At 43.0% G+C, this 27062-nt stretch overlaps 1 protein-coding gene across 2 annotated transcripts in view; it reads right to left on the bottom strand.

Moving 5' to 3' along the window:
• Positions 1-27062, bottom strand: part of faf1 (Fas (TNFRSF6) associated factor 1) — a 205743-nt gene that overhangs the window by 117462 nt on the left and 61219 nt on the right. For both annotated transcript variants that reach the window (XM_034179711.1, XM_034179712.1), the window contains exon 8: positions 11758-11863. In XM_034179711.1, the coding sequence (XP_034035602.1) occupies positions 11758-11863 (106 nt within the window). The remainder of the gene's footprint in view (positions 1-11757; positions 11864-27062) is intronic.

The raw sequence follows: 27062 nt of genomic DNA, 5'->3' as shown, positions 1-27062 counted from the left end.
CAGACGCATACATCACGGGACGTTGTGCAAAGACGAGCGAACACTGCATAAGAAAGTCCGCGCACGTCTCCACACAACCTCCGTACGGCTCTGGGGGGCTTATGTATGCTTCAGGGGATGGTGGGGGGGGTCGTTGAATGACCAGTGGAATGTCTGTATTCGGCACCGGGTCGGCAGGAGGAGGAGCTGCAGCAGCGCCCAGAGCGCGCGCTTCCACCTGCGCGGTGAGAGCCTCCATCCTGCGATTAAGGATGACGTTTTGCTCGGTCATCAGGTCCATCCGAGCGGTAAAGGCGGTGAGGATACGCTGCAACTCACCAATCACGCCTCCAGCCGACGCCTGTGCACCCTGCTCTTCCATTGGCTGTCCAACAGATGGTTGACGCCCCTCGGGATCCATGGCATTGGCCACGATATCCTGTTGGGGAAAGTGTAGTGACACGGACCCACAACAGGGGGCGCAAATGAACGGTCAATAGATGAGCCAAAAGGTAACAATTTAATGTTGTGAATGTGCACAACGACTATACAGACAATCTCAGAATATGATAGCAGTCAATACACAAAGGTGACGTGTGGGCAGGCTCGAGGATAGAAGACGTCTGTCCTGAGAAGAGCCGGAACCACACGATTTCCGCCGCCACCGAACCTGGTGAATACTGGAGCCGCCAAGTCCCGAATTCCCAGGTGATCACCGTCCCCGACTGTCGGATCTGGTACTGCTGGTGAGGAGCAATGAGGTGGAGATGACGTCCGGGTTTTATGGAGTAGTATGATGAAGCGTAGATGGGTGACAGCTGTCATGAGATAAATGAGTGACAGCTGTCACCCCCGGCTGTGTCCGTCGCGGCAGCGCCCTCTCGTGCCTGAAGCCCGCACTTCATGCAGGGCACCCTCTGGTGGCCAGCAGTACCTCCTCTTCTGGCGGCCCACACAACATATCTTTTTGATAATAATATTAAAAAAGACAATATGGGTGATGTAGTTAATAGCTTTAATGAATTCTTTGTGCGTGTTGGACCAAACCTGGGCTGAAAAATCCATGATCCATTGTCATCAGAGGATTGGAATGATAACAATATTGACAGGAATGCTAGCTCAATGTTCCTGACAGCAGTGGAAGAAAAATAAATAATAAATATTGTAAATACATGTAAATATAAAACATCTATGGACTGTAACAAAATTGATATGAAAGCTGTAAAAAAAAAAAAAAAAAAGTCATCAAGGTGATCTTATAACCACTAACAAGCATCTGTAACTTATCATTCCAAACTGGCAAATTTACAAACAAAATGAAAATGGCAAAAGTTGTGCCACTGTATAAATTTCTTTACTTCTATAATCCTTCAAAATTTTAGAAAAACAATTCAATAAAAGATTAGATAAATTCAGGGAAAAACATAAACTACTTTCAGACAGTCAATACAAATTCAGATCAAATAGCTCAACTACCCTGGTATTAAATGAATCAACTGAGGAAGTCACAAGTGCAACAGATTTCCCCAGTTAATGGGAGAGGTTTCCATTTTTTTTTCTCACCTTGTTGCAAAGAATTTTCCCTTGTGATGTCACAAGATATGACTGGGATAATGTCATATTGATGGTCCCCTAACTATGTCAGTTACCAGGGGTAGAAGGGTGCATGCTTGCAAGTTGGATCAGTTTTGATCACTTTTTATTGTTGCTTGTGTATCAATTTTAACTTTTAGAGGTAGAGAGAAAAAAATTGATGACCATATATGAGGAGGCTCTGGATGCTTTCTAAAAGAAGTTAAGTAGGGTATATCAGGTAAGGTTTGGAAGCATGTGCTGTCATCATGCACTGCTACATCCACCATGTCACAAAACCGCTTTCAGTCAGGACTGCCAACTAAGCATGCAAACCTGTGGAACAAACTTAAATCCCAAAAGTAATCATCTATCTTTTGCAGGCAGGTATTATGTAACCGTTCTATTAGCATGCCTGCACATCCAAACTGTTTTGTGTTCACCTGATCCTGTCAGATCTCAGTGAAGCTAAGTAAGACCTGACTGGCTGGAAGACCACTTGAGAAGACCAGGAGCAGTGTGTGTTTCGACATATACAATTGGAGTTGTGCCATTAAGGGTAAAACTTGTACTAAATCCCAATGCAGAGCTGTACTGGATCTGCTGAGTTGACCCTGGACAACTGGGGAAGCTGAAGGACCAACAACAACCACCATTGGCTCTCCTCCAGTTATTGGAGTTCTCAGAAATTAGGACCATGTGTAAGAGATCATTCTCGCAAAAACGCACCATTGGACACCGTGTCACAGCTGGTGCTCTCTCATGAGGTACATGGTCTTCCTAATCTTGGTGTTACTGCCTAAGTGCTAATTTTCATAAAAATAATTTCAGTGACACCGATAATAAAATAATTACAACAACAATATCAATAATACTAATAACAACAACAATAATAATAAAGAACAACAATAGGAATAATAATAATAATAAATAAAGTGGTGCTCAGAGAGCACATGAGGCATGTCCTCCTCCTTGGGAAATATGACTCATGATAATATAAGCATTTTCTTTGACCATTTCACATGCTGTGATTGATCATTAGGCAGTAAATCAGGCTGAGGTTATTAGGTTTATCCAGTGTTGTATCCACAAATTAAATAATGGCTGAAGTCAGCAAGATCTCAAGAATTTACTTAGCTGACCTGTGACCTGAAAAGTTGGTCAAGGTGAGCCATATGCAAACTCATGTGAGGTCATCACATGAGCCATCTATATACCAAATTTGGTGAGCCCGCTATCATTTGTTCTCAAGTTATCATGTTCACAATAAATTGACCACTGTGACTTTGAAAAATTACATTGGGGCAACCCATATGCAAACTCATCTGAGGTCCTCATAAAAGGTACCTATATACCAAATTTAGTAAGCCCGCTCCCATTTGTTCTCAAGTTATTTCATTCACAGTATGCATGATGGAAATTGGTAATAGGTAGGTAAAGGCTAATGAACAGATCTTAAATAAAAGGTTGTTTTATGTTTCCTCTGAATTTTCAGCATCATGAAACATTTGGAAGAATTATTCTGAAATGAAAATTAATCAAGCATTCTAATCCATTTACATATTTTCTGCAAATCTGATTGGTTAATTGTGTGAGATTTCAGACCATAAAATATCGCATGGATGTGGCAAAATATTAAAACCGTTTCACATTACTCCGCCCCCAGACCATGTTGCTGCGCAGGTGTCACTAATGGCGCCGTCAGCTGAGAGGGACAGAAACTAGTGAAGGGACGGCAATGCCGGAAACACGTGGATTTAATGGATTTAACTGGATTGATTGATGGATTTACCGTAGTTTTAACTCAATGCAGTTGATGAGATGGAGAAATCTGTGGGTCTGCTCACAGAATTTCCAGTTTGGCATGAACAGGCTGTTGATATGGTAAGTTTTTACGAGCCGACCACACCCTTTCACAATGATTCCCCGACGGAATTACTTACATAAAAATTAACTACGCAAACGATGGAATTGGATTCAGGGTTCTTTCCAGACATTGGAGCAACAGTGCCGCGCCGTCATACTGCCATCTAGCGCCGCTATAGTGTTTTGTCATGTCGTGATGTTTCAGTGGTAGACTTGGTGGGAATCTAATGGCATGCAAACCCACTTTTATGGGAAATTTCACATAAACAACTTCAGCTCTTTATTTTATCCTGTTTACATCCAGATGACAGAAATCATGACAAAACAAGCCTTACGAAGCCAGATCTGTGCATTTTTTGGTTCATCTTGGCAGAGACCGCAGCCCGTTTGGGTGCAGTGATCGCCGGGCGGTCTGGGGAGGAGGCACGTCAGCACTGAGCATATGGAGGCAGGTGCACAGCCGACTTGATCAACGCTGTCTGCTGCGGGATCGATCCAATCAGAGGCTAAGAACGATACTGCAGCTTCTGTGGCAATGAACAGAGAGGGTTTTATGAAGAAAATGGCAGAACGAAGTTCGAAATTATTCAGGTACCGAGACACACTAAGATTTTGGTGCTGGACAGCAGCGTGCATTATTTCCATTCTTCTATATTTTAAAGAACATCACACTGAAATCACAACATTTCCAAGTGTTTCCGACAGTGTTTCTTAGAGGAAAACGTCTCAGCCCGCACTTGAATGCTGCTAAAGTTAAAAACAAAACCACAGATTAATTACAAAGTTTACATAAGTGTGATGTCATGTTATGATGACTCATTTTTAAGTGGTAACTGTTCATTTTGATACAGTCAGTGTAAAAGCAGACGCTTTCCACTGTGCAAAAATTTAGTGCGCTTGCAAATTGCGCGAGTGTGGTGCGTGCTACTCCGTTACTCAGTCTCACGTCAAGACAGCCTCTCAAAGTAAAATAAAAATAAAGCCTACAGCTCCACTGAGAAGAAGAAAAAAAAAAAACCTGAACACTCATCCAACTGTGATTTCCAAAGTCCGCTCCACCAAAGGAGTCCCCACACACGGATCGCGCGTGACTGCCAGCCAGTGTTGCGCAGCACCTCACAAAGTTCTCTGACAGTTAGATAGAACGTCCATTATTTCCTGAAAATAACGTATTGCGACTTTTTCACAATGTAAAAAAAAAAAAAATCCATCTGCGTGTCCAGCCTGTACAAAACAGCGTCATGGAGACATTCCGCATGCACACTCACGGCGGGACTAAAATGGCGTCCAGCAACACAAACGGCAGCATCACCACACGTTAGAATCCAAAATCTGACAGACTCTGAAAAAAATTAAGAGTTTTGGGGTGTCGCCTCCTGTCTCTCTGTACAGCCTCTGTAAATCCGAACCTTCACTTTCGAAAGAAAGCTCAGAAGCTTCATTATTGAACGAACCAGTGTTCATTTCTTCACTATCTGTCAGCCATGGGGATGTTTGTGCTTTTCCTAAAATGTGCATCACGTGCTGAGAAATGCAAACAAAAGCAGAGTAAAATGCAGAGTAATAAGACATTTTCCAGAGATGCACCTGCTGACTCGGGGAGGAAAGCTGGACATTTTGTTTTTCTATTTTTATTTTTTGACAGTATAGAGAGGTGTCAAAATCTGAATCACAAAGAGAAGGAGATTTTAACACTCTGAACAGAATGCCCCCAGTCTGGTGATAATGTGACTTGGGAATTCAAACTTTTCAAACTGAAAATTATGCAGGGGAAAAGTGTAAAAAAAGATGTGGGAGGTCTGGAATCTCCCACATTTTAAACTGTCTTTCTCTACATTATTTTTTCTTTCAAATAAGTTTATTGCACATTTGTTACATACAGTGTGTCAATGAAACACAAACATTTTAGATTAATTTAACTAACAAACAATTCAGCACAGAATCAGGCCAGAAAGATTTTCATTTTTGTCTTAGGGCTTCAGGACACAAGGTTGGCATGTCTCTTGCCTCTGCTTCGGCTCCGCCATAAACACCGTCGGCATTATTTACGCTACCAGAATGCTCCTGGTTTGAATGTTCGTCCGAAAAAATACGGCTCCAATCTGTAGGGACTAATCACTGCTGCGACAGTCTCAGAATCCGAGTCAGAAATAATCCACACTTGAAGATGAGTCAGAAAAGTTCTTGATCTCGTCACTGTCCATGCTGAGGTCCATCTGTTCCTGTTGTCGATCGAACAGACAAAGACGGGACTCTCCATTCTGTGATGTCACAACATCACGTGACCGCTGAAGGAGCGGTGCAAGCGCGCTTTCCAATAAACACACTTTTGAGAAGCTGTACATGTTATGTGTTGGACGCAGGACGGAGAACCGACCAGCGTTTGAAGGACCCAGTATGAAATAAGCAGAGCACGGTACAAAGGATAACTAAATTTAATTACATAACAGTGATGTGGAAAATATAACAAAAGAGTGCGCGGTCTGGCGTGGTGGTGAAACGGTGTGCTCCCAGCAGCACTAACGGTCCGGAGCCAGAAACTGTTCGGACCCAAGGACCCCGCCGACACCCCCCAGGTGGCCGCGACAAACCGAGTCTGTGAAAGAAGAAATCATCATGTGAGTCCACACTCCACACACAGAGAGACCGCTCAAAGGTGTTCACAAACAGCAAACACTTCCTGGCTTAATTACTAATCAGCTTCCCACCCTGCAGGCATGGAACACCCTGTTCACAAACTCAACTGCAGTGGAAGCTGATTAAACGACTAACATAACAGCTCAATACAATAAGGTGTGAGGGACACCACATTTACTGACTGTATAAATGTTAGTCACAAAACCTAACGTACCTCAGGAAGTGTGCTGACGAGCGTGAGACCTCACCCCCTCCTCTTTCACAGACCATGCATCAAACCTGGACGTTCTCTGCATCCACTGATGATGAGATGGCTCTCGAGACGACGATCTCACCCGTCTGGTCACAAGGTCGAGTCTCTGGCAAATACACACTGTGTACTCCAGACTTAAATGCCATCATGCTCCAATCCGTGTAGATGCACCACAGCTGTGAGTGCTGACGAGCTGCACTTAATCAGCCTCAGGTGATCAGGGTGAGGTCCTGATAACTCAGCCACACAGCCACTCAGTCCTAAACGCAAGCCACCTGGAAGGAAAAACAAAAGACAGGACAGAAGACAGAAACAAAAGGCAGCCAGGCCCCCCCAGCCACACAACAGTACCCCACCCTCACGGGAAGCCTCCCGGCGACCACACAAACCTGGCCCAGGAGAAACACCCCCCTCCAGGGACCATGGCTGGAAACCGTATCTGCATTCATCTTCCAACAGAATCTTCATCTAACAGAAAGGTTGATGTCTTCTCCTCTGGCTGCATCTTTGCCTTTGTTTCTGTCAGTCAATTAGCACAGGTGTGGCCAGGAGTTCTTGAACCTGTGCAGTCAGCCTTTGTCCAACCATGTTTACAGTCTGATTAGTCATAAAACAAAAAAGACAAACACAAACAACCAAACCACCCCCCCCCCCCCCCTCCCCAGAGGACCGTTCCATCAAACCCCGGGAAGGGGAGAAAAAAAAAAAACAACCCAAACTTAAGCTTGCAGATAAAACGCTAACACCCCCCCCCCCCCCCCCCCGGCGACATGTAGGGACCAACACCCCCCAGAGGACAACCCGCCAGCTCCAGGAGTAATAACCACAGCCGAGGTCCCTCTGGGATCCAACGTCACCCACGGGGACTCCCAGCGCCTCCCAGAGGACAACCCGCCAGCTCCAGGAGTAATAACCACAGCCGAGGTCCCTCTGGGATCCAACGTCACCCACGGGGACTCCCAGCGCCTCCCAGAGGACCGTTCCATCAACCCCAGGAGACGCCTCCCCTCATGACCAACGGACCCAGCCCCGGCCGTCCATGGCTAGATGGACCCACAGCCCTTTCCCCCCCAGAGGACACCACAGTCACACCCTGAGGGCGGAAACTGGGGGGAAAAACAAAAGAAAAAAAAAACATACAAACAAAACAACCCCAACCCCACCCCCTCGGCGCAGTGGAAACTGGAAGCACGTCCAGCGTCACCAACCATGACTACACCCCAGAAGCCAACCGGGAGGAGTGGAACAGCGGTTAAGGCAGACGGCACAAAACGGCGCCACCCCTCTGACTCCCAAACCAGCCACCAGCTGCGGGTATATCCCACTGCCCCAAACCTCAGCCACGCCGATGGCAGACAGCTCAAAGGCGCGCTGAAGCCGGAGGTGGAACAGGGAATCAACAAACAAAAAAAAACAACAACACCCCGAAAACCCCCCCCCCCCCAGGTGCAGAGGTCACCTGGGAAACGCCCAGCATAACCACACTGCACCACTCCAGCAATGCCAACATGTACGGCTCACACGGCTGGAGTCAGAGGAGAAGAGAGGGCATAACAAAAAAAAAGAAAAAAGAAAAAACAACCCAATTACCCCCCCATCACCCCCCAGGGGACCGTCCCATCAAACCCTGGGAGGTGAAACTAAAAGAAATAAAAAGAAAGACTAACAGACTAACATAAAGTTATTTGGATCCTTTTTATGCTCCAGATAGACTGCAGGGTCACGACCCCAGAACACTAAATAGTGTTAAAAAATCCCACACAAAAACCAACTCAAAAAACACCCACAAAAAATGAACCAACACAAAACTAATAAGTGATTTATACCATCAAGCTCAAACAAATGGAACACACCTGTTCCAACTTAAGAGCTTAACGGTAATGTGACTCAGTCACCAACAGAGGGAGCCAGAGTGCTAAAAATAAAAAAAACCCTTTGGTAACAGAGAAAACAAACTCATGCTGCTTTTCTGTGCGCAGCTGTGTGCAAACACACAACCAAAATGTGATTCAACTAAATTACGCCGGAGCTGATACAACAGACGCAGTAGTTATCGTCACCCGGGGAAACGGGGCTACAACTGTAACACAGGAAGCTCAGCGACCCGTGCCACAGAGCTCCGCCGTGCGCGTTCACCCATTACAGACACACTCTTGCAGCTCCCGTTTAAACCTCTTATCCGGTCGGAGCGTGACGCGAAGCCGTCGCCAGTCACACTCCACCACGACCCACGGATAAGGCACAACACAGAAACACGGCTGCAAGAGAGCTCAAATCAGTATTCGTGTAATGGGTTCTCAAACACGCACCATCCGGGCGGAGAGCACCTGCAACTGATCCGGATAACTTCTGAACGTCTGCTGCCGCCTTCCCGGCGCGTTGCCGTCTCTGCTACCGCTGGGTCCGTGATGTTTGGCCAGAGACTACTGTTATGTGTTGGACGCAGGACGGAGAACCGACCAGCGTTTGAAGGACCCAGTATGAAATAAGCAGAGCACGGTACAAAGGATAACTAAATTTAATTACATAACAGTGATGTGGAAAATATAACAAAAGAGTGCGCGGTCTGGCGTGGTGGTGAAACGGTGTGCTCCCAGCAGCGTTAACGGTCCAGAGCCAGAAACTGTTCGGACCCAAGGACCCCGCCGACACCCCCCAGGTGGCCGCAACAAACCGAGTCTGAGAAAGAAGAAATCATCATGTGAGTCCACACTCCACACACAGAGAGACCGCTCAAAGGTGTTCACAAACAGCAAACACTTCCTGGCTTAATTACTAATCAGCTTCCCACCCTGCAGGCATGGAACACCCTGTTCACAAACTCAACTGCAGTGGAAGCTGATTAAACGACTAACATAACAGCTCAATACAATAAGGTGTGAGGGACACCACATTTACTGACTGTATAAATGTTAGTCACAAAACCTAACGTACCTCAGGAAGTGTGCTGACGAGCGTGAGACCTCACCCCCTCCTCTTTCACAGACCATGCATCAAACCTGGACGTTCTCTGCATCCACTGATGATGAGATGGCTCTCGAGACGACGATCTCACCCGTCTGGTCACAAGGTCGAGTCTCTGGCAAATACACACTGTGTACTCCAGACTTAAATGCCATCATGCTCCAATCCGTGTAGATGCACCACAGCTGTGAGTCCTGACGAGCTGCACTTAATCAGCCTCAGGTGATCAGGGTGAGGTCCTGATAACTCAGCCCACACAGCCACTCAGTCCTAACGCAAGCCACCTGGAAGGAAAAACAAAAGACAGGACAGAAGACAGAAACAAAAGGCAGCCAGGCCCCCCCAGCCACACAACAGTACAAACTTTATTTTTCAGTGATAATGAATAAAAACACTTTCAACTTACTATACTATATGTATATTTTGCTATTTAGATCAGTTTTTCCCTAATTTTTTAAGTGTCATCTCCACTTTAAACTTTGCTCACTTTACCAGCAAAAAAAAATGTTAGTGGACGGAAAGTTAGAACTAAATTTATCGGCAGATAATTAGGCCGCTGATGATTTTAAAAGTTATCTGAAAAGCTAACCCACTGACAAAATCATTAGCTTAGATAATTATCGGTTATCGTATTAGCTGAACTGTGCCCACCACTGCCAATTACCACTTTGTGCAACAAGGAATTATGAGTATTATGCTGACCTGTAAATACAAGCTGTGAAAGTGGAGAGGACAGTAAAATTTACTGAGACACTTTTTTCCCCATCAGGTAACATGGACATTATCCAAATCAAACAAATGTCCATGGCAGCAGTACAGGAGTGTGGAAAGTGTAGCCACACCCACTCTATTCACCTGAGCTAGCTCCCACTGATAACCACCTGTTTGCAAATGTGAAAAAGCATTTTAGTGGAAGTGAGATTTGATGATCTCAAAGCAGCCATGCAGGACTGGTTTAAATGTGACACCAAAGGCCACCATAGATACACAGAACCACACAGGAGAAAGGAAACTACTTTACTCCTTGTATATATATGTTCAAGAGACTATCTAATCTATCCAACCTGATCAGTGTTTCAGGATCTGGTTTTCTATCATCTGTGACAGTAAGCTATCTACTGTGAATAATAAATAATGCTTGCTCAGGTCGCCTTCTCTGAATGGAACAAAACAATAATTTGTTTGCACTTTTAACTGACACAGAGCCACATACTGGCATGGAAATACACACACCAAGGAAGGTCAGTAAGCAAATACATGAATACAAATTGATGCTTTCACCATTTGAAATAGAATTGCTGTAACGGTAGTGCAACAGATGTACAGTCTTCACACTAGGTCCACTATGGGAAACTCCAAATGTTTCATAGGCTAACAAATCTACTGTTTAATTTCAGATGAAGAAAATGAACCAACTGCCTTGTTCAATTTTGTGCCTAGATCAAACATTGTTCAGTCATTTAGATTCTATCTTAGAGTGTTGAGACAGAGTGGGACAGATAGACTGTAGATGGGGAGCTGGGAGAAAAAGAGGGGTATAAAGCAAAGCACAGCTGTGACAGTAATTATGTGCTCGGAAATGTGATCATTTGCAATGAATAATGAATCAGTGGTTGAGACAGCCTGGCAATATTTGTCAAATGGAATGAAAACTGTTAAGGAAAACCAGAACTTGGTACCATGAAATATGTATCCAAGAATCTGCAGGTGAGTCTTTGCAAGCTTGTGTGTGGTGTGATTTTACAGCCCCTTTTACTATTCACGCATAATGCTACAACGCAACATTCAGGAAGATTTATTTCTTTCAGTTAAAATATGAACGGGGCTTTTGTTTGTCAGTGTTGCATGTTCACGTCTGACCATCCTGCTCAGAGTACCGCTCTCACTGGACCGACATCTCTGCTATTTTAGCATTGTGGGATAGCTCGCCCGCAGATTGAGCTCGCCGGACTACTTTCGCGAAACTGCTTAGCGTGCCGCTCTAGTTGGAGCGACAACACACAGAATGTGTCTCTTCCCAGATAGCTCTCTTTCAGTGCAGCTTCTTGTTTTGACTTTAACACAAAGTTAACACCCAAGTCTTTCATTGCCAACTGTAAATGGTAATCAAAACATTCCAATCGTATCTTTCTGAACTCTTCTGCATCAAACTCCATCGTGTCAATGTTTACAATGCTCATAAACTTTTAAGTTTCTTAAATATTTATTATGGCCACTCTTAAAACTTCAATTCTCTTTATAATTTTATTACTGGCAAATTTTAGAATTGATTTAGATGAGATATACTCATTATCTCACGGGAATATATCACAATTATCTGGGAACTACTTTTTGCGCAGGAATTCATCAAGCACATCGTCAGCGGGCGCGTACTAACACAGAATCCCCAGAAACTGTGGAAAGTTGTTCGACCAAAACTAGAGTGTCCAATTTTAGCTTGTCATAAGCTAAGCTAGTGGCGCTTGTGAGAGTGTGTGACGTCTGACCTCTTGTATGGTTCTGGAGCCAGGAAAGTTGAGGCTGTAGTCTCGTTGGGCCTCACGGTGACTGATAACCAGGAGGAAATTCTGGTTTAATGAATCTTGAAGAGTGCTGTAAAAGACAGAGGAAAGCAAAAGTTAATATAAGAAGAAAACTGCTATAATGAAGGGAAATGTATTAAAAATAAGTAAAACCAACGCCAAAAACTGAAATGTAAGGTCAGAGGCAGCATAATGAAGTGAAGATGATGAGAAAAGAAAAAAAAAAACATTATGCCTAATACTGACTGAGTTGTGGGCAAGCTGAAACTTGTAGGAGTAGCCTGACGGCCCAATGGGAGTTTGGCACCTCCTCTGGAGACAAGGCGCACACTTCACTAGTTGTGTCTTAACAAGCCTGGTCAGAGATGTGCTCAGCACAGCAGGCTACAATAACTATTTCCACCTGCAACGTAACAGCATGGAATCTCTAAGTCTGCTCCTACTGCAAATAAACATGGAAATTAAAATATCAAAAAAACTACAGTCTCAACACCCTGCTAAGTACAAACTCTAAACCAGCATTAAAAACAACCTTCTACAATGTCACAATGCAGTAGAAACTAACCACATGAGTAGGTTTTTCTCTATTTGTTGACTAATGTTGGTTGAATGATTAAAGCCCCATTTACACATAGACGGTAAGAGCTCCCGGAAGCGTTTCGGAAGAGTTTTTGGCCATCTTAAGGATCACACGCCGTTGTTAACGCCGGCACTAGGGGGCGTAGCTTAGTTCCGGCTTCACCGGGAATCGTCGAAAAAATTATTCAACATGTCGAATAATTCCGGGAGCGCTCCCGGAGAATTTGCGTGACGACGGAGACAACGAGAACAACGGCGTTTGATACTTTTTAATCGCCGTTTCATCCTGCCCCTTCCTGTAGTGCCGCAGTTTACACCGCCGTAATTGGCGGCCGGCGTTGTATCCCTAATCAACGGTGTGTAAAATGGCAACAGAGCCCACATCGGCGTCCTCAAGGGCGTTTTAACCGGCGACAGAGGCAGACAAAATGGCGGCGCTAGCGGACAGTACGCCATTCTAAACGCCACCTCCCGGTTAACAGCGTTCCAAACGGCCAATAGGCGGCGGTCAATATAAAAACGCTAGCACGCTGCATGCAGGCCTCTCACTCGCGGCCAGCTCCAGATATTTTTGCAGAGAAGCTCCAGTATGCCTCCTAAAAAAAAACTGGCAGTGGCAAGGACTTACCAAGAGGTCTGGTTCAGAAGCAGAGGGTAGCCCTGTGGTGGAGACGAGCAACACGTTGAGGAGGGGAAAAGGAAAGAGGAAAGAGAAGAAAAGGCTGAGTATGATCTCCCTCCCTCTGCAGTGACAGGCATGTATTCCTGCTGTTTCAGCCTATTATACTCTGGGGGAGGTGCCTATATGCAAAAGTTCCTGGAGTAACGCAGGATTTGCCTGGATAAATCCAGCAGTACACAGGGCATTATCGGCGGCAGCAGAATACCGCTGCGCGTCTTAACCTGCAATTGCAAAGGATAGAACTGGGTATTAACCCCTGTTGCCTGACGTGTGCCGGATGCTACGGTGTCAAAACGCCGCTTTATTCGGCGGATTTAGCTGCGTTTTATCCGCGTATTTGCGGCTAGTACGGTGGTCAAAACGCCGGCGAAATGCTCCGCCCCTTTCCACCGCGAAAACAGCTGGAACTACCGCGAACTTCAGTCTACGTACTACCTACTGACAAAACCGTCTATGTGTAAACCATGCTTAACATTTCAAGTCGTTAACCCTCAGTGCACTCTGGAAATAATGCTAACCCATCAAAGTTTTCAAATGCTTAAAGTGGATAAACAGTGCCATAAAATGTGATTTGAGAAGAAGTTAAAATATCAAGGACAAAGCAGTTAAAAAAATCCAACATTACATTTCACTTAGCAGGGCAGCTTAGCCAAAGTTTCCATAAGAATTGTGCATTTTGTGATAAGAGCATAAAATTTAGTGTACATATAGCCAAAGGTATTCCAAATTAAACTGGAAATTGAGACATGATTAATTTTCAATGTCACCCATGGCAGCCATTTTTCAAAATGAAAGTTGAAAAACGCTCCATATTAAATCCATTAGCTCAACCAATAATTTGCATCATTTTTTTCCCAAAATTAGAGCAACTTTAACTTTTGACCCCTGTACAAACTGAAATTGACCTTTGTCATTGATTTTGCTGTTTTTACCCCATAACTTCATAAAATTCACTCAGAGTCCAACGTATACTTTTTGGAATCTTTATGATCAGGGCACATAATACGGTATATCTTTCAATACAGCAGATGTGATGTCACCCCACAAATTTTCTGTTGGCTTAAGGTCCCGGGATTGGGTGAGCCTGTCCATAACATTAATCTTGTTGACCTAGAAACAACATAATGTTTGCTTGCTGGTGTATTTGGGATCGGTGTCTTGTTGAAACACCCATTTCAAGGGCATTTCCTCCTTGGCATAAGGCAACATAACCTCTTTAAGTATTCTGATCAAACTGATCCATGATCCCTGGTATGTGATAAATAGGCCAGACAGCATAGTATGAGAAACATCCATATCATGATGCTTGCTCCGCCATGCTTCATAATATACTGTGGCTTGAATTCAGTTTTGGTGGGTTGTCTGACAAAAATTCCATTATTATAGCTCTAGCAATAATCGGCTCGGCTCAACTCTACTCAGTGTGGTACCAAGCATGTTGTTTTTCATTACAATTGAGAACCGTAGTATGCCTCCTCAACGTGAGCGGGGTTGTCAGGGCACGGCTGCACGAAACTGCCGTGACGTCGATTAATACGTGACGCAAACACAAACAATGGAGGACATCTAGGTAATAGTAGAGAAGCTTGAATCTTTGACTGGACTGGGTTGCTTGGCGCGAGGACGTTTCGCTTCAAATCGCAGAAGCTTCCTCAGCTAACCAGGGAGGGGGTCTGAGACACGCTTTGTCCCCTGTTTACAATGGGGTACTCAGGTCAAAGCAGTTTCAGTCTTTTGTTCATGGTAATGAATCATTCATGTCATCAGGAGAGTCGTCAAGGGAGCCATCAGGAGAGGCGTCCATCCCATCATTAGGAGGGACAGCTGCCCTGTTATTAGGAGGGTGCTAACTAGAGCACAATAGTTGCTAATTAGAGCTATTGTTTAGTCACTAGCCTATAGCAGTCAGCCTCTCGGTAGGAGGGGTCTGGTTAGGTTTAAAACTCCAGCTTTTGTGGCTGCTGTTTATTCTTCTCTACAAGAGTCAAGACAGACGTCAGACTACCAGAGCAAGAATTTTATCTGAGGAAGCTTCTGCGATTTGAAGCGAAACATCCTCGCATCAAGCAACCCAGTCCAGTCGAAGATTCAAGCTTCTCTACTATGGAAACCACCTGGACAACTGAGAGCCTACACAGAAACATCTAGGTAATGTGTGCTTGTTTCTGTGGGGTTTTAAGAGGAGGCTGCAGGGGTGAGACAAAACACACTTGAAAAGTACAGGATACTTCGGGAAGACAGACAACAGTATGAAGCCAAAGACGAGAGGATACAAGGTGCTAAGAAGTGACGCATGAGGAAAAGGTAATTGTACCTACACTGCAAAAACTGTCCCTCTCAAAATAAGCCACATAATCTGAAATCCAGCCAAATTGTCTTTTATTCAGCAAAAAGTCTGCCAATGGGGTAAGAAATTTACTTGGTTAGAATTCTCAAAACTAGCAAAATGCCTAGGCACTGAATAATCAAAATGTGCCTTCAAACTAGACAGAATTCTTATTTTAAGATGAGCCTCTGTCTTACCATAAAGAAAACCATGTTGTTCCATTGCTTGGATGATTTGAAATAATAATATTATATTATTAATATTATTAATTTAATTTAATATTATATTTAATATTTAATGGACACAGCATTTACTCTCATCTTCAAAAATGACACACAGTAGCTTTAATCCAGTGAAGCAGGCACAATTTTTCTGTCATCTTAACAGTTTTGGGTGAGATTGCATTACCTTGTTTGTTTTATTTGAACAAGAGTTGAACATGAACTGATATGATTTCAAAACCTATTCTTTTAAGGATGAAACCTGGATGAAAAACTTCCTGATTCAGTTTTTCAAATTTTCCTGTTTCACTGAGGCTGTGTGGTGAAGATGATCCTTTAAGATTGTTAAATTGTTCCGCTGCTTTTTAACGAGCGTTTGGAGTTTACTGTTTACAAAGGATCATGTGATCCTTTGTAAACTAAAAAGTTTGTACAGTTTGCAAACACTTCCAAAGAAAACTATTAACTTTTCATGTGAAAATGAGTAAAGCCCCCCAAATGACTCACATTGTCTTTGCCGTTTTGTTCTCCTTACAGCAAACTTGGAGCTTTTGGAAACACGAAGCCTACAAACTGTAAAATACACCATTAATTTCTGAATGTAACAGCAGCTACAGACACAGGAGGAGCTCTGGATTATTTAATGAAGAATTTTGATGGGGTTATTTATTTATTTATTTTTCTTTCACTCAGGTGTAGGGCTGGGTACCGAACTTCGGTTCTTTTGAGGCACCAACCGAAATGCTTTGGTACAACAGAGTATCAAAACATGCCTCGTCTTTCCATGCCAAGTTCTGGTACCCAGAGGTTAATCATGTGATCAAGACTTGATGATTCCCTTATTGGACCTTCAGAGTGGCGGCTGTTTTTGAGGGTGTTTGTCGGGAAAATTATCATTTCTCTACGTTGATTGCATACCCTGTAGCGGGTCTGCAATCAACCGCTTCTGTAACGGCTCAATTTTGAAGCAATGAACCAACGAAGCAGTGCTACGATTCGCTGCTTCATTGGTTCATTGCTTCGCTGCTTTTCATAAGTAGCAAATCCGCTTCTTAACCCCTCTCAAAGCCATGAAAATTTGTCAATCGTGAGTCATTTTTGTGCAGATTAAAGTCACTAACTGGGACTCCTGTCTTGTTGCGAGAAAGAAACAAGAATCATCCTCTGTTCTGTGTGCACAGCTCCAAATGCTGTGCTGCTCTCTGCCGAGTCAAATTAAAAAGATAGAGTCCAGTCAGAATTAATAACTTCAAAGTGAATAACCGTTTAAATCAAATGACACCTCTTTCCAAAGTTGTAATACAAACAAAAAACTGCAGTCAATCAAAACGTTTTTCCTCCCAAAATGAGACATCCTGCGCTGACGTGCAGCAGCTGGCTGAGTTCAGCTCAGAGGTATGAAGTGACATTCATGCCAAAATGTCTGAAAGGAAATGCTTTTGACAAAAACTACAAATTTTGTTAATTTCTATTTATGTCCAGAGATCAAGGATCCACCATGTAGATTTTATTTAAGTCCAAAGATCAAGGATCCAGTAACCAATTTCATATTTATTTACTTTAATACTCAATAAAATGTTGTTGATATTAAAATTCTAAAATAAAATTGGTATAGAAAAAAGTATCGTTCAGGAACCGGTATTGAAGTGAAGGTATCGGTATTGGTACTGGTATCGAAAATTTTTGACTGATATCCAGCCCTACTCAGGTGGACAGAGACACTGGTTTCTGCTGTGCTCTGTTCTTCTGAGGTGTCATTACACAATGCTCTGGCTTCACAGAATACTAAAGTCGCTAACTGGCAATCTTTTTATTAAAAATGTTGGCATGAAGGTGGAACTCTGTGACCAGTGAGTCCCCACACTGAGCACTGCAAAAATAAGTATTGACAACGCTGCACTTTTTCCACATTTTTTTTAATGTTACATCCTTATCCAAAATAGATGAAATTTTAGGGGTGGTCTAGTGATGGAAATGTGATGGTCTAGTGGTTAAGCATTGGGCTTGAGACCAGAGGATCCTTGGTTCCAATCTCAGCCTGACTGGAAAATCACTAAGGGCCCTTGGCAAGGTCTTTAATCCCCTAGTTGCCCCGGTATGTAGTGAGTACCTTGTATGGCAGCACCCTCACATCGGGGTGAATGTGAGGCATTATTTGTAAAGTGCTTTGAGTGTTTGATGCAGATGGAAAAGTGCGATATAAATGCAGTCCATTTACGAAATTCACTTTTTTCCTCAAAATTGTACACACAATCCCCATAATAAAAAATGTAATCCCTTTGGCTACTCCCTTGTTTTCACTCTGGGTCACCACAGCAGATTTGATGTGGATCTGCATGTTGATTCAGCACAGGTTTTACGCCAGATACCATTCCTGATGAAACTCCATATTACACGGAGAAATGTGGCAAAAGTGTGGCTTGAACTGGGGACCTCCTGCACCAAAATCGAGCGCCCCAATCACTTTGCCAGCATCCTTGCCTATACACACAATACCCCATAATGACAATATGGAAACAGTTTGAGATTTTTGCAAATTTATTAAAAATCATGGGTACATAAGTATTCACAGCCTTTGCCATAAAGCTCACAATTGAGCTCAGGTGCATCCTGTTTCCACTGATAATCCTGGAGATGTTTCTACAGCTTGGAGTCCACAATTCTACAATTGGAGTCCACCAGGGGTAAATTCAATTGATTGGACATGAAAAAGGTACCACCCCAGTTCCAATGAAGTTGGGAGGTTGTGTGAAATGTAAATAAAAACAGAATACAATGGTTTGCAAACCCTCTTCAACCTATATTCAATTGAATACACCACAAAGACAAGATATTTAATGTTCAAACTGATAGACCTTATTGTTTTTGTGCAAATATTTACTCATTTCGAAATAGAGGTCTGCAACACGTAGGGATGGGTATCGAGAACCGGTTCCTTTTGGGTATCGTTAAGAAATGATTCGATCCACTGACATCAATAACCTTTTTACTTAACAATTCCCTTATCGGTCCTTCAGAGAGGCCGTTGTTATTGGGGGTGTTTGTCAGGAAAATTATAATTTCTGTACACTGATTACAGACCCTGCAGCGGGTCTGTAATCAACTTTTCAGCAGCGCGGCTTTGCTTTGAACCTTGAACCAATCAAAGCAGTGCTTCGATCATTGCTTCGCTGATTAATTTTTTCTTTCACTTTCCCCCGCTAAAACCATAAATGGCTGTGAGTATTATTTACCCTTTTTATGTTAAACCAACCTGTTATGGTCTTCTGAAACAGTTGATAGATGTATTTTATAACAAAAACGGGACAGATGCTAACATGTTAGCATGTCTATGGCATTTTCAATGTTAAAATTAGCATGAAGCAGTTGCAGCTGTCAAGCGTTTGTTGTCGTAAAAGAGTCAAATGTATTACAAATTGTAATCTTTTTTTAATTTATTTTTGTTTATATATTAATAATAGCAAGCACAACAATAATAGTAATAATAACTAATCTAATGATTATATACAATTTTAGAGAAAGAGACAAAAAGAACCTGAATAAACAGAAAATATAAAACCAACTAACAATGAACATACATAAATAAATACATACATACATACATACATACATACAGAAATAAATAAGTGTTTCCTGTGAACACCTAGTGACTCTTACACCTCCATTTCATCCCTGTCTTATTTAAGGTTAATGACAGTTTGTTTCGGTCAAACCATATTTTCAATATGTTAATTTCTTCAGCGATTTCCTCCAGAACTATCTGCCAAACTAGAAAACTGCTGCATCCTAGTAAGAGCAGAATACTACTGGAATAAATTTGAATAAGGAAAGTTGGGGGTTTTTCTCACCCTAAATGGATGCTGTCTGGAATAATCCCAGATTGCATTTCAGAACTTCTAGAATTCAAACATTTTCGTGCACGTGGTGTTGGGGGGTAATTTTGGGTTTCAGCTTTTTGTTTTTCACCACTTTCATCCCTGAATATGTGAAATCGTGAGTCACTTTTGTGCGGATTAAAGTTACTAACTGGGACTCCTGTCTTGTGAGAAAGAAACGAGAATCGTCCTCCGTTCTGTTCACACAGCTCCAAACGCTGCGCGGCTCTCTGCCGAGTCAAGTTAGAACGATAGAGTCCAGTCGGAATTAATAACTTCAAAGCGAAACACCGTTTTTATTTTTATTTATGTCCAGAGATCAAGGATACAGTGACGAATTTCATATTTATTTACTTTAAGACTCAATGAAATACAGAGAAAACCTGTAAAGCCTACTTTTAGTACAAAATTCACAAGAGGTATCGATAAGGGAATCGATAAGGAATCGGATCGATAAGCAGAATCGATAATGGCATTGATAGATAAAATCTTATCAATACCCATCCCTAGCAACACGTTTCAAAAAAGCTGGGACACTGGTATGTTTACCACAGTGTTACATCACCTTTCCTTCTAACAACACTCAATAAGCATTTGTGAACTGGGGACACTAATTGTGAGTGTCATGACTGGGTATAAAAAGAGTATCCACAAAAGGCTTGCTGTTCACAAGCAAAGATGAGGCAAGGATCACCACGTTGTGAACAACTGCATGAAAAAATAGCCCAACAGTTTAAGAACTCCATCATCTACAGTCCATAATATAATCAGAAGATTCAGAGAATCTGGAGAACTTTATACACATCAGCGGCAAGGCCGAAAACCAACACTGAATGCCAGTGTCCTCGATCCTCATGTGGCGCTGCATTAAAAACCGACATCATTGTGTAAAGGATCTTACCGCGTGGGCTCAGGAACACTACAGAAAACCACTGTCAGTTAACACAGTTCGGTCGCTACATCTGCAAGTGCAAGTTAAAACTCTACCATGCAAAGCAAAAGCCATACATCAACAACATCCAGAAACGCTGCCGCCTTCTCTGGGCCCTAGCTCAATTGAAATTGACAGACACAAAGTGAAAAAGTGTGCTGTGGTCTGATGAGTCCACGTTTCTAATTGTTTTTGGAAATCATGGACATTGTGTCCTCCAGACAAAAGAGGAAAAAGACCATCCAGATTGTTATCAGTGCAAAGTTCAAAACCAGCATCTGTGATGGTATGGGGGTGTGTTAGTGCCCATGACATGGGCAACTTACACATCTGTGATGGCACCATCAATGCTGAAAGGTACATCCAGGTTTTGGAGCAACACATGTTGCCATCCAAGCAACGTCTTTTTCAGAGACGTCCCTGCTTATTTCAGCAAGACAATGTCAAGCCACATTCTGCACGTGTTACAACAGTGTGGCTTCGTAGTAAAACAGTTCGGGGACTAGACTGGCCTGCCTGCAGTCCAGACCTGTCGCCCACTGAAAATGTGTGGCGCATTATGAAGCACAAAATATGACAACAGAGACCCCGGACTGTTGAACAACTGAAATCGTACATCAAGCAAGAATGGGAAAGAATTCCACCTACAAAGCTTCAACAATTAGCGTCTTCAGTTCCCAAATGCTTATTGAGTGTTGCTAGAAGGAAAAGTGATGTAACACAGTGGTAAACATACCACTATCCCAGCTTTTTGAAACGTGTGTAGGCATCAATTTTAACATGAGCAAATAATTGCACAAAAACAATAAAGTTTATCAGTCTGACATTAAATATCTTGTCTTTGTGGTGGTATTCAGATGAATATAGGTTGAAGAGGATTTGGAAATCATTGTATTCTGTTTTTATTTACATTTTATACAACATCCCAACTTCATTGGAATTGGGGTTGTACACACCTGTCTACATATAAGGTATAAGGTCCCACAGTTCACAGTGCATGTCAGAGCACAAACCAAGCATGAAATCAAAGGAATTCTCTGTAGACCTCCGAGACAGGATTGTCTCAAGGCACAAATCTGGGGAAGGGTACAAAAATGTTTCTGCTGCTTTGAAGGTCCCAATGAGCACAGAGGCCTCCATCATCCATAAATGGAAGAACTTCAGATCCATCAGACTCTTCCTAGAGCTGGCCGCACATCTAAACTGAGCAACTGGATGAGAAGGGCCTTAGTCAGGGAGGTGACAAAGACACCGATGGTCACTCTGTCAGAACTCCAGCATTCCTCTGTAAGAGAGGAGAACCTTCCAGAAGGACAACCATCTTTGCAGCAATTCACCAAACAAGCTGTATAGTAGAGTGGCTAGACGGAAGCCAGCCCTCAGCAAAAGGCACGTGGCAGCCTGCCTGGAGTTTGCCAAAAGCACCTGAAGGACTCTCAGACCATGAGAAACAAAATTCTCTGGTCTGATGAGACAAAGATTGAACTATTTGGCATGAATGCCAGGCGTCATGTTTGGAGGAAACCAGGCACCATCCCTACAGTGAAGCATGGTGGTGGCAGCATCATGCTGTGGCGATGTTTTTCAGCAGCAGGAACTGGAAGACTAGTCAAAATTGACTGAAAGATGAATGCAGCAATGTACAGAGACATCCTGGATGAAAACCTGCTCCAGAGCGCTCCTGACCTCAGATTTGGGGGTCGGTTCATCTTTCAGCAGGACAATGACCCTAAGCACACAACCAAGATATCAAAGGAGTGGCTTCAGGAAAATTCTGTGAATGTCCTCAAGTGGCCCAGCCAGAGCCCAAATCTGAATCCAATTGAACATTGAGATCTGAAAATGGCTGTGCCACCGCGCCCCCCATCCAACCTGATGGAGCTTGAGAGGTGCTGCAAAGAGGAATGGACAAAACTGCCCAAAGACAGGTGTGCAAAGATTGTGGCATCATATTAAAGAAGACTTGAGGCTGTAAATGCTGCCAAAGGTGCATCAACAAAGTATTGAGCAAAGGGTGTGAATACTTACATACGGTATATGTGATTTCTTAATTTCATATTTTTAATAAATTTGCAAAAATAAAAAAACTTTTTCCATGTTGTCAATATGGGGTGCTGTGAATAGAATTTTGAGGGGAAAAATTATTTACTCTATTTTGGAATAAGGCTGTAACATAACAAAATGTGGGAAAAGTGAAACGCTGGGAATACTTTCTGGATGCACTGTAAATGGCTGATATGATATCTGCAAAAATGGCAATAAATGGCCCAACCGATAATTGGCCGATCTCAAATTTTGACCCCTGGCAGTTTTTGTTTCTGTCTGCAAAATGAAATAATGTAAGCATCCAAAATCAATCTTGGATGTTTAGAAATGCTGTGTTGAAAATTTCTTGCTCAGTAAAAAGAAGCACTTTGAAAAATTCTGAAATCAAAATTTCATAGGTGCTAATAATTTTGTCCTCATCTGTAGGTGGAAGTCCGCTGAGCTGCAGAAAAACCTTCAAAAACAAACAAATGAACAAACAAAAAAACTACTTTTCCTAACACTTCCAAAATGGTGCACTTCTCAGGAAGCAAAGTTATATTTGTTCCCCATCTTCCCCAGCCCTTTTTGGTGGGGCTGATCCATAGCTAAATACTGTAATCCCATCCAAACCTCGAGTTTTGTGATCTGTTGTACCCCTAATCCATTCATATCAAAATGATTTACAGGTGCATTTTAACTTTACTGGACCTACATATTGTGAAGCATCATAATGTTCCAAAATTATGTCAAAGGTTATCAGTATGTGCATCATAGTACTAACATATGGATACAAAATGACAGCATTGTTAAAGTGAAATAATATAAATGTTCAAGGGTTATCTGTGTGTACTTCGGTGTCAAAAGATAATATGGCAATTTATTATAATAACACCACTAGTAAAACCGGCAGAAACTAATAATTAGTAATTAGTGCACCTGCTTCCAAAACAGAAGGTTCAAAACCACAGGTGCCCCATTCTCCACGTAAATCTGATGTTGTGTTTGGTTGGGCATCTGGTGTCGCCAACCAAACGGTCCCCCCTAAAAATCAGTCCACCATGCCTTCAATGCGCATGCATCATTAACCACAGTTCACGGATTATCACCTTGTTTCTGCTTAAAACTGCACTCCAGTCATCATCTATCTCAGCGACAGATATCTTAAGTTTTTGTACAACAATCATTTCTTCATAAATTCAGCATTATTTCATCATAAAAGACGGAGGAAGCAATCACAGCGCCGCAACTACACAAACTGCTAGCTGATGCTTTCACAGCGCGTCGGTCATTTCAAAATGTCAGAGTATCATTTCGTTTCTGCTTAAAACGGCCTCGTTTATGCTTAAGGGACCGAGCACACGGCGATAGCTGAACGAAGGAAAAAGTCACAAAGTCACAGATCGGCGAGAAAAAGTGGACGAATGAGCAGGCACTTCTCCGCATAAAAGAATGAAGAAAAACCGAAACTAACATTATAAAAATGAATTGAATGGCGCGTGACCTTGATGCTTTAAACAAAATCAAAACAAAACATTCATGATGACATGACTTGACAGTGGGTATCAGACCGAGTGCCAGCCTGTGATCATTTCTGCGCTCTCCACAGCACCTGCAGGTGTGAGATCTGGTTGTCTTGACAACAGGTTTGTCTTCAGAACAACATGTGTGCACACTCATGCACATTCCAGCCACAGAGATGCGAACGTGCGCACAGCCGGTTGTGGCGCACAGCCTCTCTAGCCAGAGACAGCTGGAACGTGTATAAGTAGTTAAAGTAGTAGTAGTTGTTCTTGCCGCTATTGTTTTTGTATGAAAATGTTGCTTTTCGTCCCACACGTGGAGGAGTCACGTGCAACTCGTCGGATCTTTAGTTATTGACCCATTCATATATCGTCAATGTTTGTGCAAGACGTCGGACTTGTGAGGTTGGACGAAGTTGAACGGCAGTCAAATGGAGTGCTGATGGTACAGGAACTATGCAAACGATGAGGAACCATCAAGACAGAAAGAAAAACGGAATACGGAAGAATTGAAGTTGTCGTCGGGATTCGGTCATATTTTTCAACAATTTGAAAATTCTGACGAAGCGCCAGCTACAGGAATGAAGCTGGAGGACGGTTAAACGATGTCTCCCAAAGTAAACGTTAAGTCCAGATTTCTTGTTTAGTTTTCACTTTGGTGCCCTTCATTAGCGCTGTGTGACTGGGGCTTAAAACTGACTTTAGAAAGATTTAAGAGGTTTTACCTTGCCGTCTGATGGTTAATAAACCCATTAATCCATTTGATCGCTTTGGGTGAAGAGACACTGTCTCAGACGAGCTGCTGAGGTCCGAAATAACACATGTGCAGTGGAGGCAGGGAGGACCAATTTTTAATGGGCAGACCGTTCAGTCTGAGACACCGGTGTAAAATATGCCAAATTAACATGTGGATAAATATAAGATCCACTGTGGCAATCCCAAGTGCAGCAGAAGAAGCAGAAACAAACTACTATTAACAATAACACAATCTCAAGTGAAGTTTTTTTCCTTTCAATCCTTGAGGACCCACATGTGCTGTACCAAGGGGAAAAAAGTGCTCATAGGTAGGTAAGAAACCACTGATTTACCATTTACTGATGTGACTGTGAGCGGAGATTTAGCAGTGGGGGTGTGACCGGTCCAAAAAGGCCCTGAAAGAGCAGATTTTCAGGACTTGCACTGTAGCTTGCTCAGTAGCTTACAGTGGTGACACAGACATTGTGAACACTGCAAAAGCAGACACTTTGAGCGCTTCACGCAGAGAGGAGGGGAAGAATCCACTTTTGGAAGCTTCATTTACAATAAGCTGTGAGGTTAAGTAGCGTTTTGAGCAAACGCTGGGTTGGTGAGACTGAATATCAATTGGAGGCTTAAAGGCCGAAGCAGGCACTTAATCAGGGCTCAGAACCCAAGGAAAAGAGGAAGAGTTGACAGGGAAAAGAGGGATGGGGGAATTAATATGTAGAGCACACATTAATTATGCAATCACAGCCTTAATCTGCACAGATCTGGACGAGCTTATGTTAACAGAAGCTCAAATTTACTGTAATGACAGCATATTTACATTGACTAAAACTACGAAATCAATATGTAAATGTAATGTTTGTTGTAGCTAACCGGGGAAGATTGGAAATGTGTGGAGTGGCAAGAATAGATGCATATGTAATTGGGCTGAGCAGAAGGGTTGAGACTGAGGAAGAGAGAGATAGACAGAGAGAGAGATGGAGCTTATATGTATGTGACAGAGAGAGAAGAGATGGTGAGAAAGACAGGGAAGGAAAGACCGGGTGGGGTACAGCGGGGTAGCGGTCGGGACACATCTTGCTAATAACATGATTATGTTTGGACACAGCTCCAAACTCTGGCATCTAACTAGAGTCCTAAATACAGTAGATAGACTGTAAACTGTGTGGAAGTGTTACTCTGTCCTTCCAAGCTAAAAAGGAACATCCTGTCAGTCATATATGGCAGAATGACAAGCCATTTGGTGTGCGCGTGGGTGAAGTTCTGTTCAAAATTTACTTTCACGGCTCATTCTGTAGCTTCATGTTACAGCAGCACAGCTACAAAAAAAAAAATAGGAAGAGAGGAAAACTCTACCACAGATAGCTGTCTCAGTGCTCCTCATCAGTTATCGTGTCTAAACACGTTAACTGGCTCATTTCTACAGAGGAGTACAGCTTTCCCTCAAGTGCAATATTCCCAAATCTCCACTGCCTTCACCACTGATGTTTTCAGAGCAGCTGTCTTCTAATAGCAGCAGGACCCCTCGAGCAGTGCAGGGTTGGAGTGTGGATATCTCAGTGTTTGCTTCCACCGTCAGAGGTCTCTTCCTCACTCAACACACACATGCAGTGACATCTGGGTCGGCCTGCAACATCTCTAGAGGTACTTGACATGGCATTAGGGTGGCCAGAGGAAAATGTCATTTAACTTTATGGACAGACAAAATGGAGCCTTTTGCAGAGGAGGAGTGTGGGCTAAACAGATTGGTTTCATTCTGAGGTAAGCCCACCGCCTAAGCTGCGAGTCCCTGCGGCACAGAGCAGACTCTAGACCTTATTAAACTCACACTGCCAGACACAGACACACAACTTGATGTGTGCCTACAAAACAAACACACACACACACACACACCACACACACACACACACACACACACACACACACACACACACACACACACACACACACACACACACACACACACACCTGCTCTTATGCACAACCTCCCCAAACTTCTCACACAAACAGGCGCACTGTATGCTTTTAATTGCTTAGAATCACAGGCAGACACCACAGTGAGACGATTACATGCTGACTGACCACCCTGCCTCGAAAACAGAGGCGTCTATAAGGCACACATCAACCAACTCTTCTTACCTCCTCCACATTTTGCATCCACAGCAAAGCAGAAGGATTCGAAATCGTTCAGGCTCTGTTCTGCTTTGATCTGCCATCTTGTCGTCAGGTTAATCAGCATGCTAACTGTTGGACGTGTTTTCTCAGTGTTGCTTTAGCCAGCTAGTTCGCAAAGTCCCCAAATGACCTCTTTACAGGCTACTGGACAGGTGGCATGAGCATGGAAAAATTACATAAAGAAATAA

The sequence above is a fragment of the Thalassophryne amazonica genome, chromosome 10, assembly GCF_902500255.1.
Source record: "Thalassophryne amazonica chromosome 10, fThaAma1.1, whole genome shotgun sequence".
NCBI lineage: Eukaryota > Metazoa > Chordata > Actinopteri > Batrachoidiformes > Batrachoididae > Thalassophryne > Thalassophryne amazonica.
The sequence above is the reverse complement of the archived record's forward strand: the minus strand, read 5'-3'. Positions and strand labels throughout refer to the sequence as shown.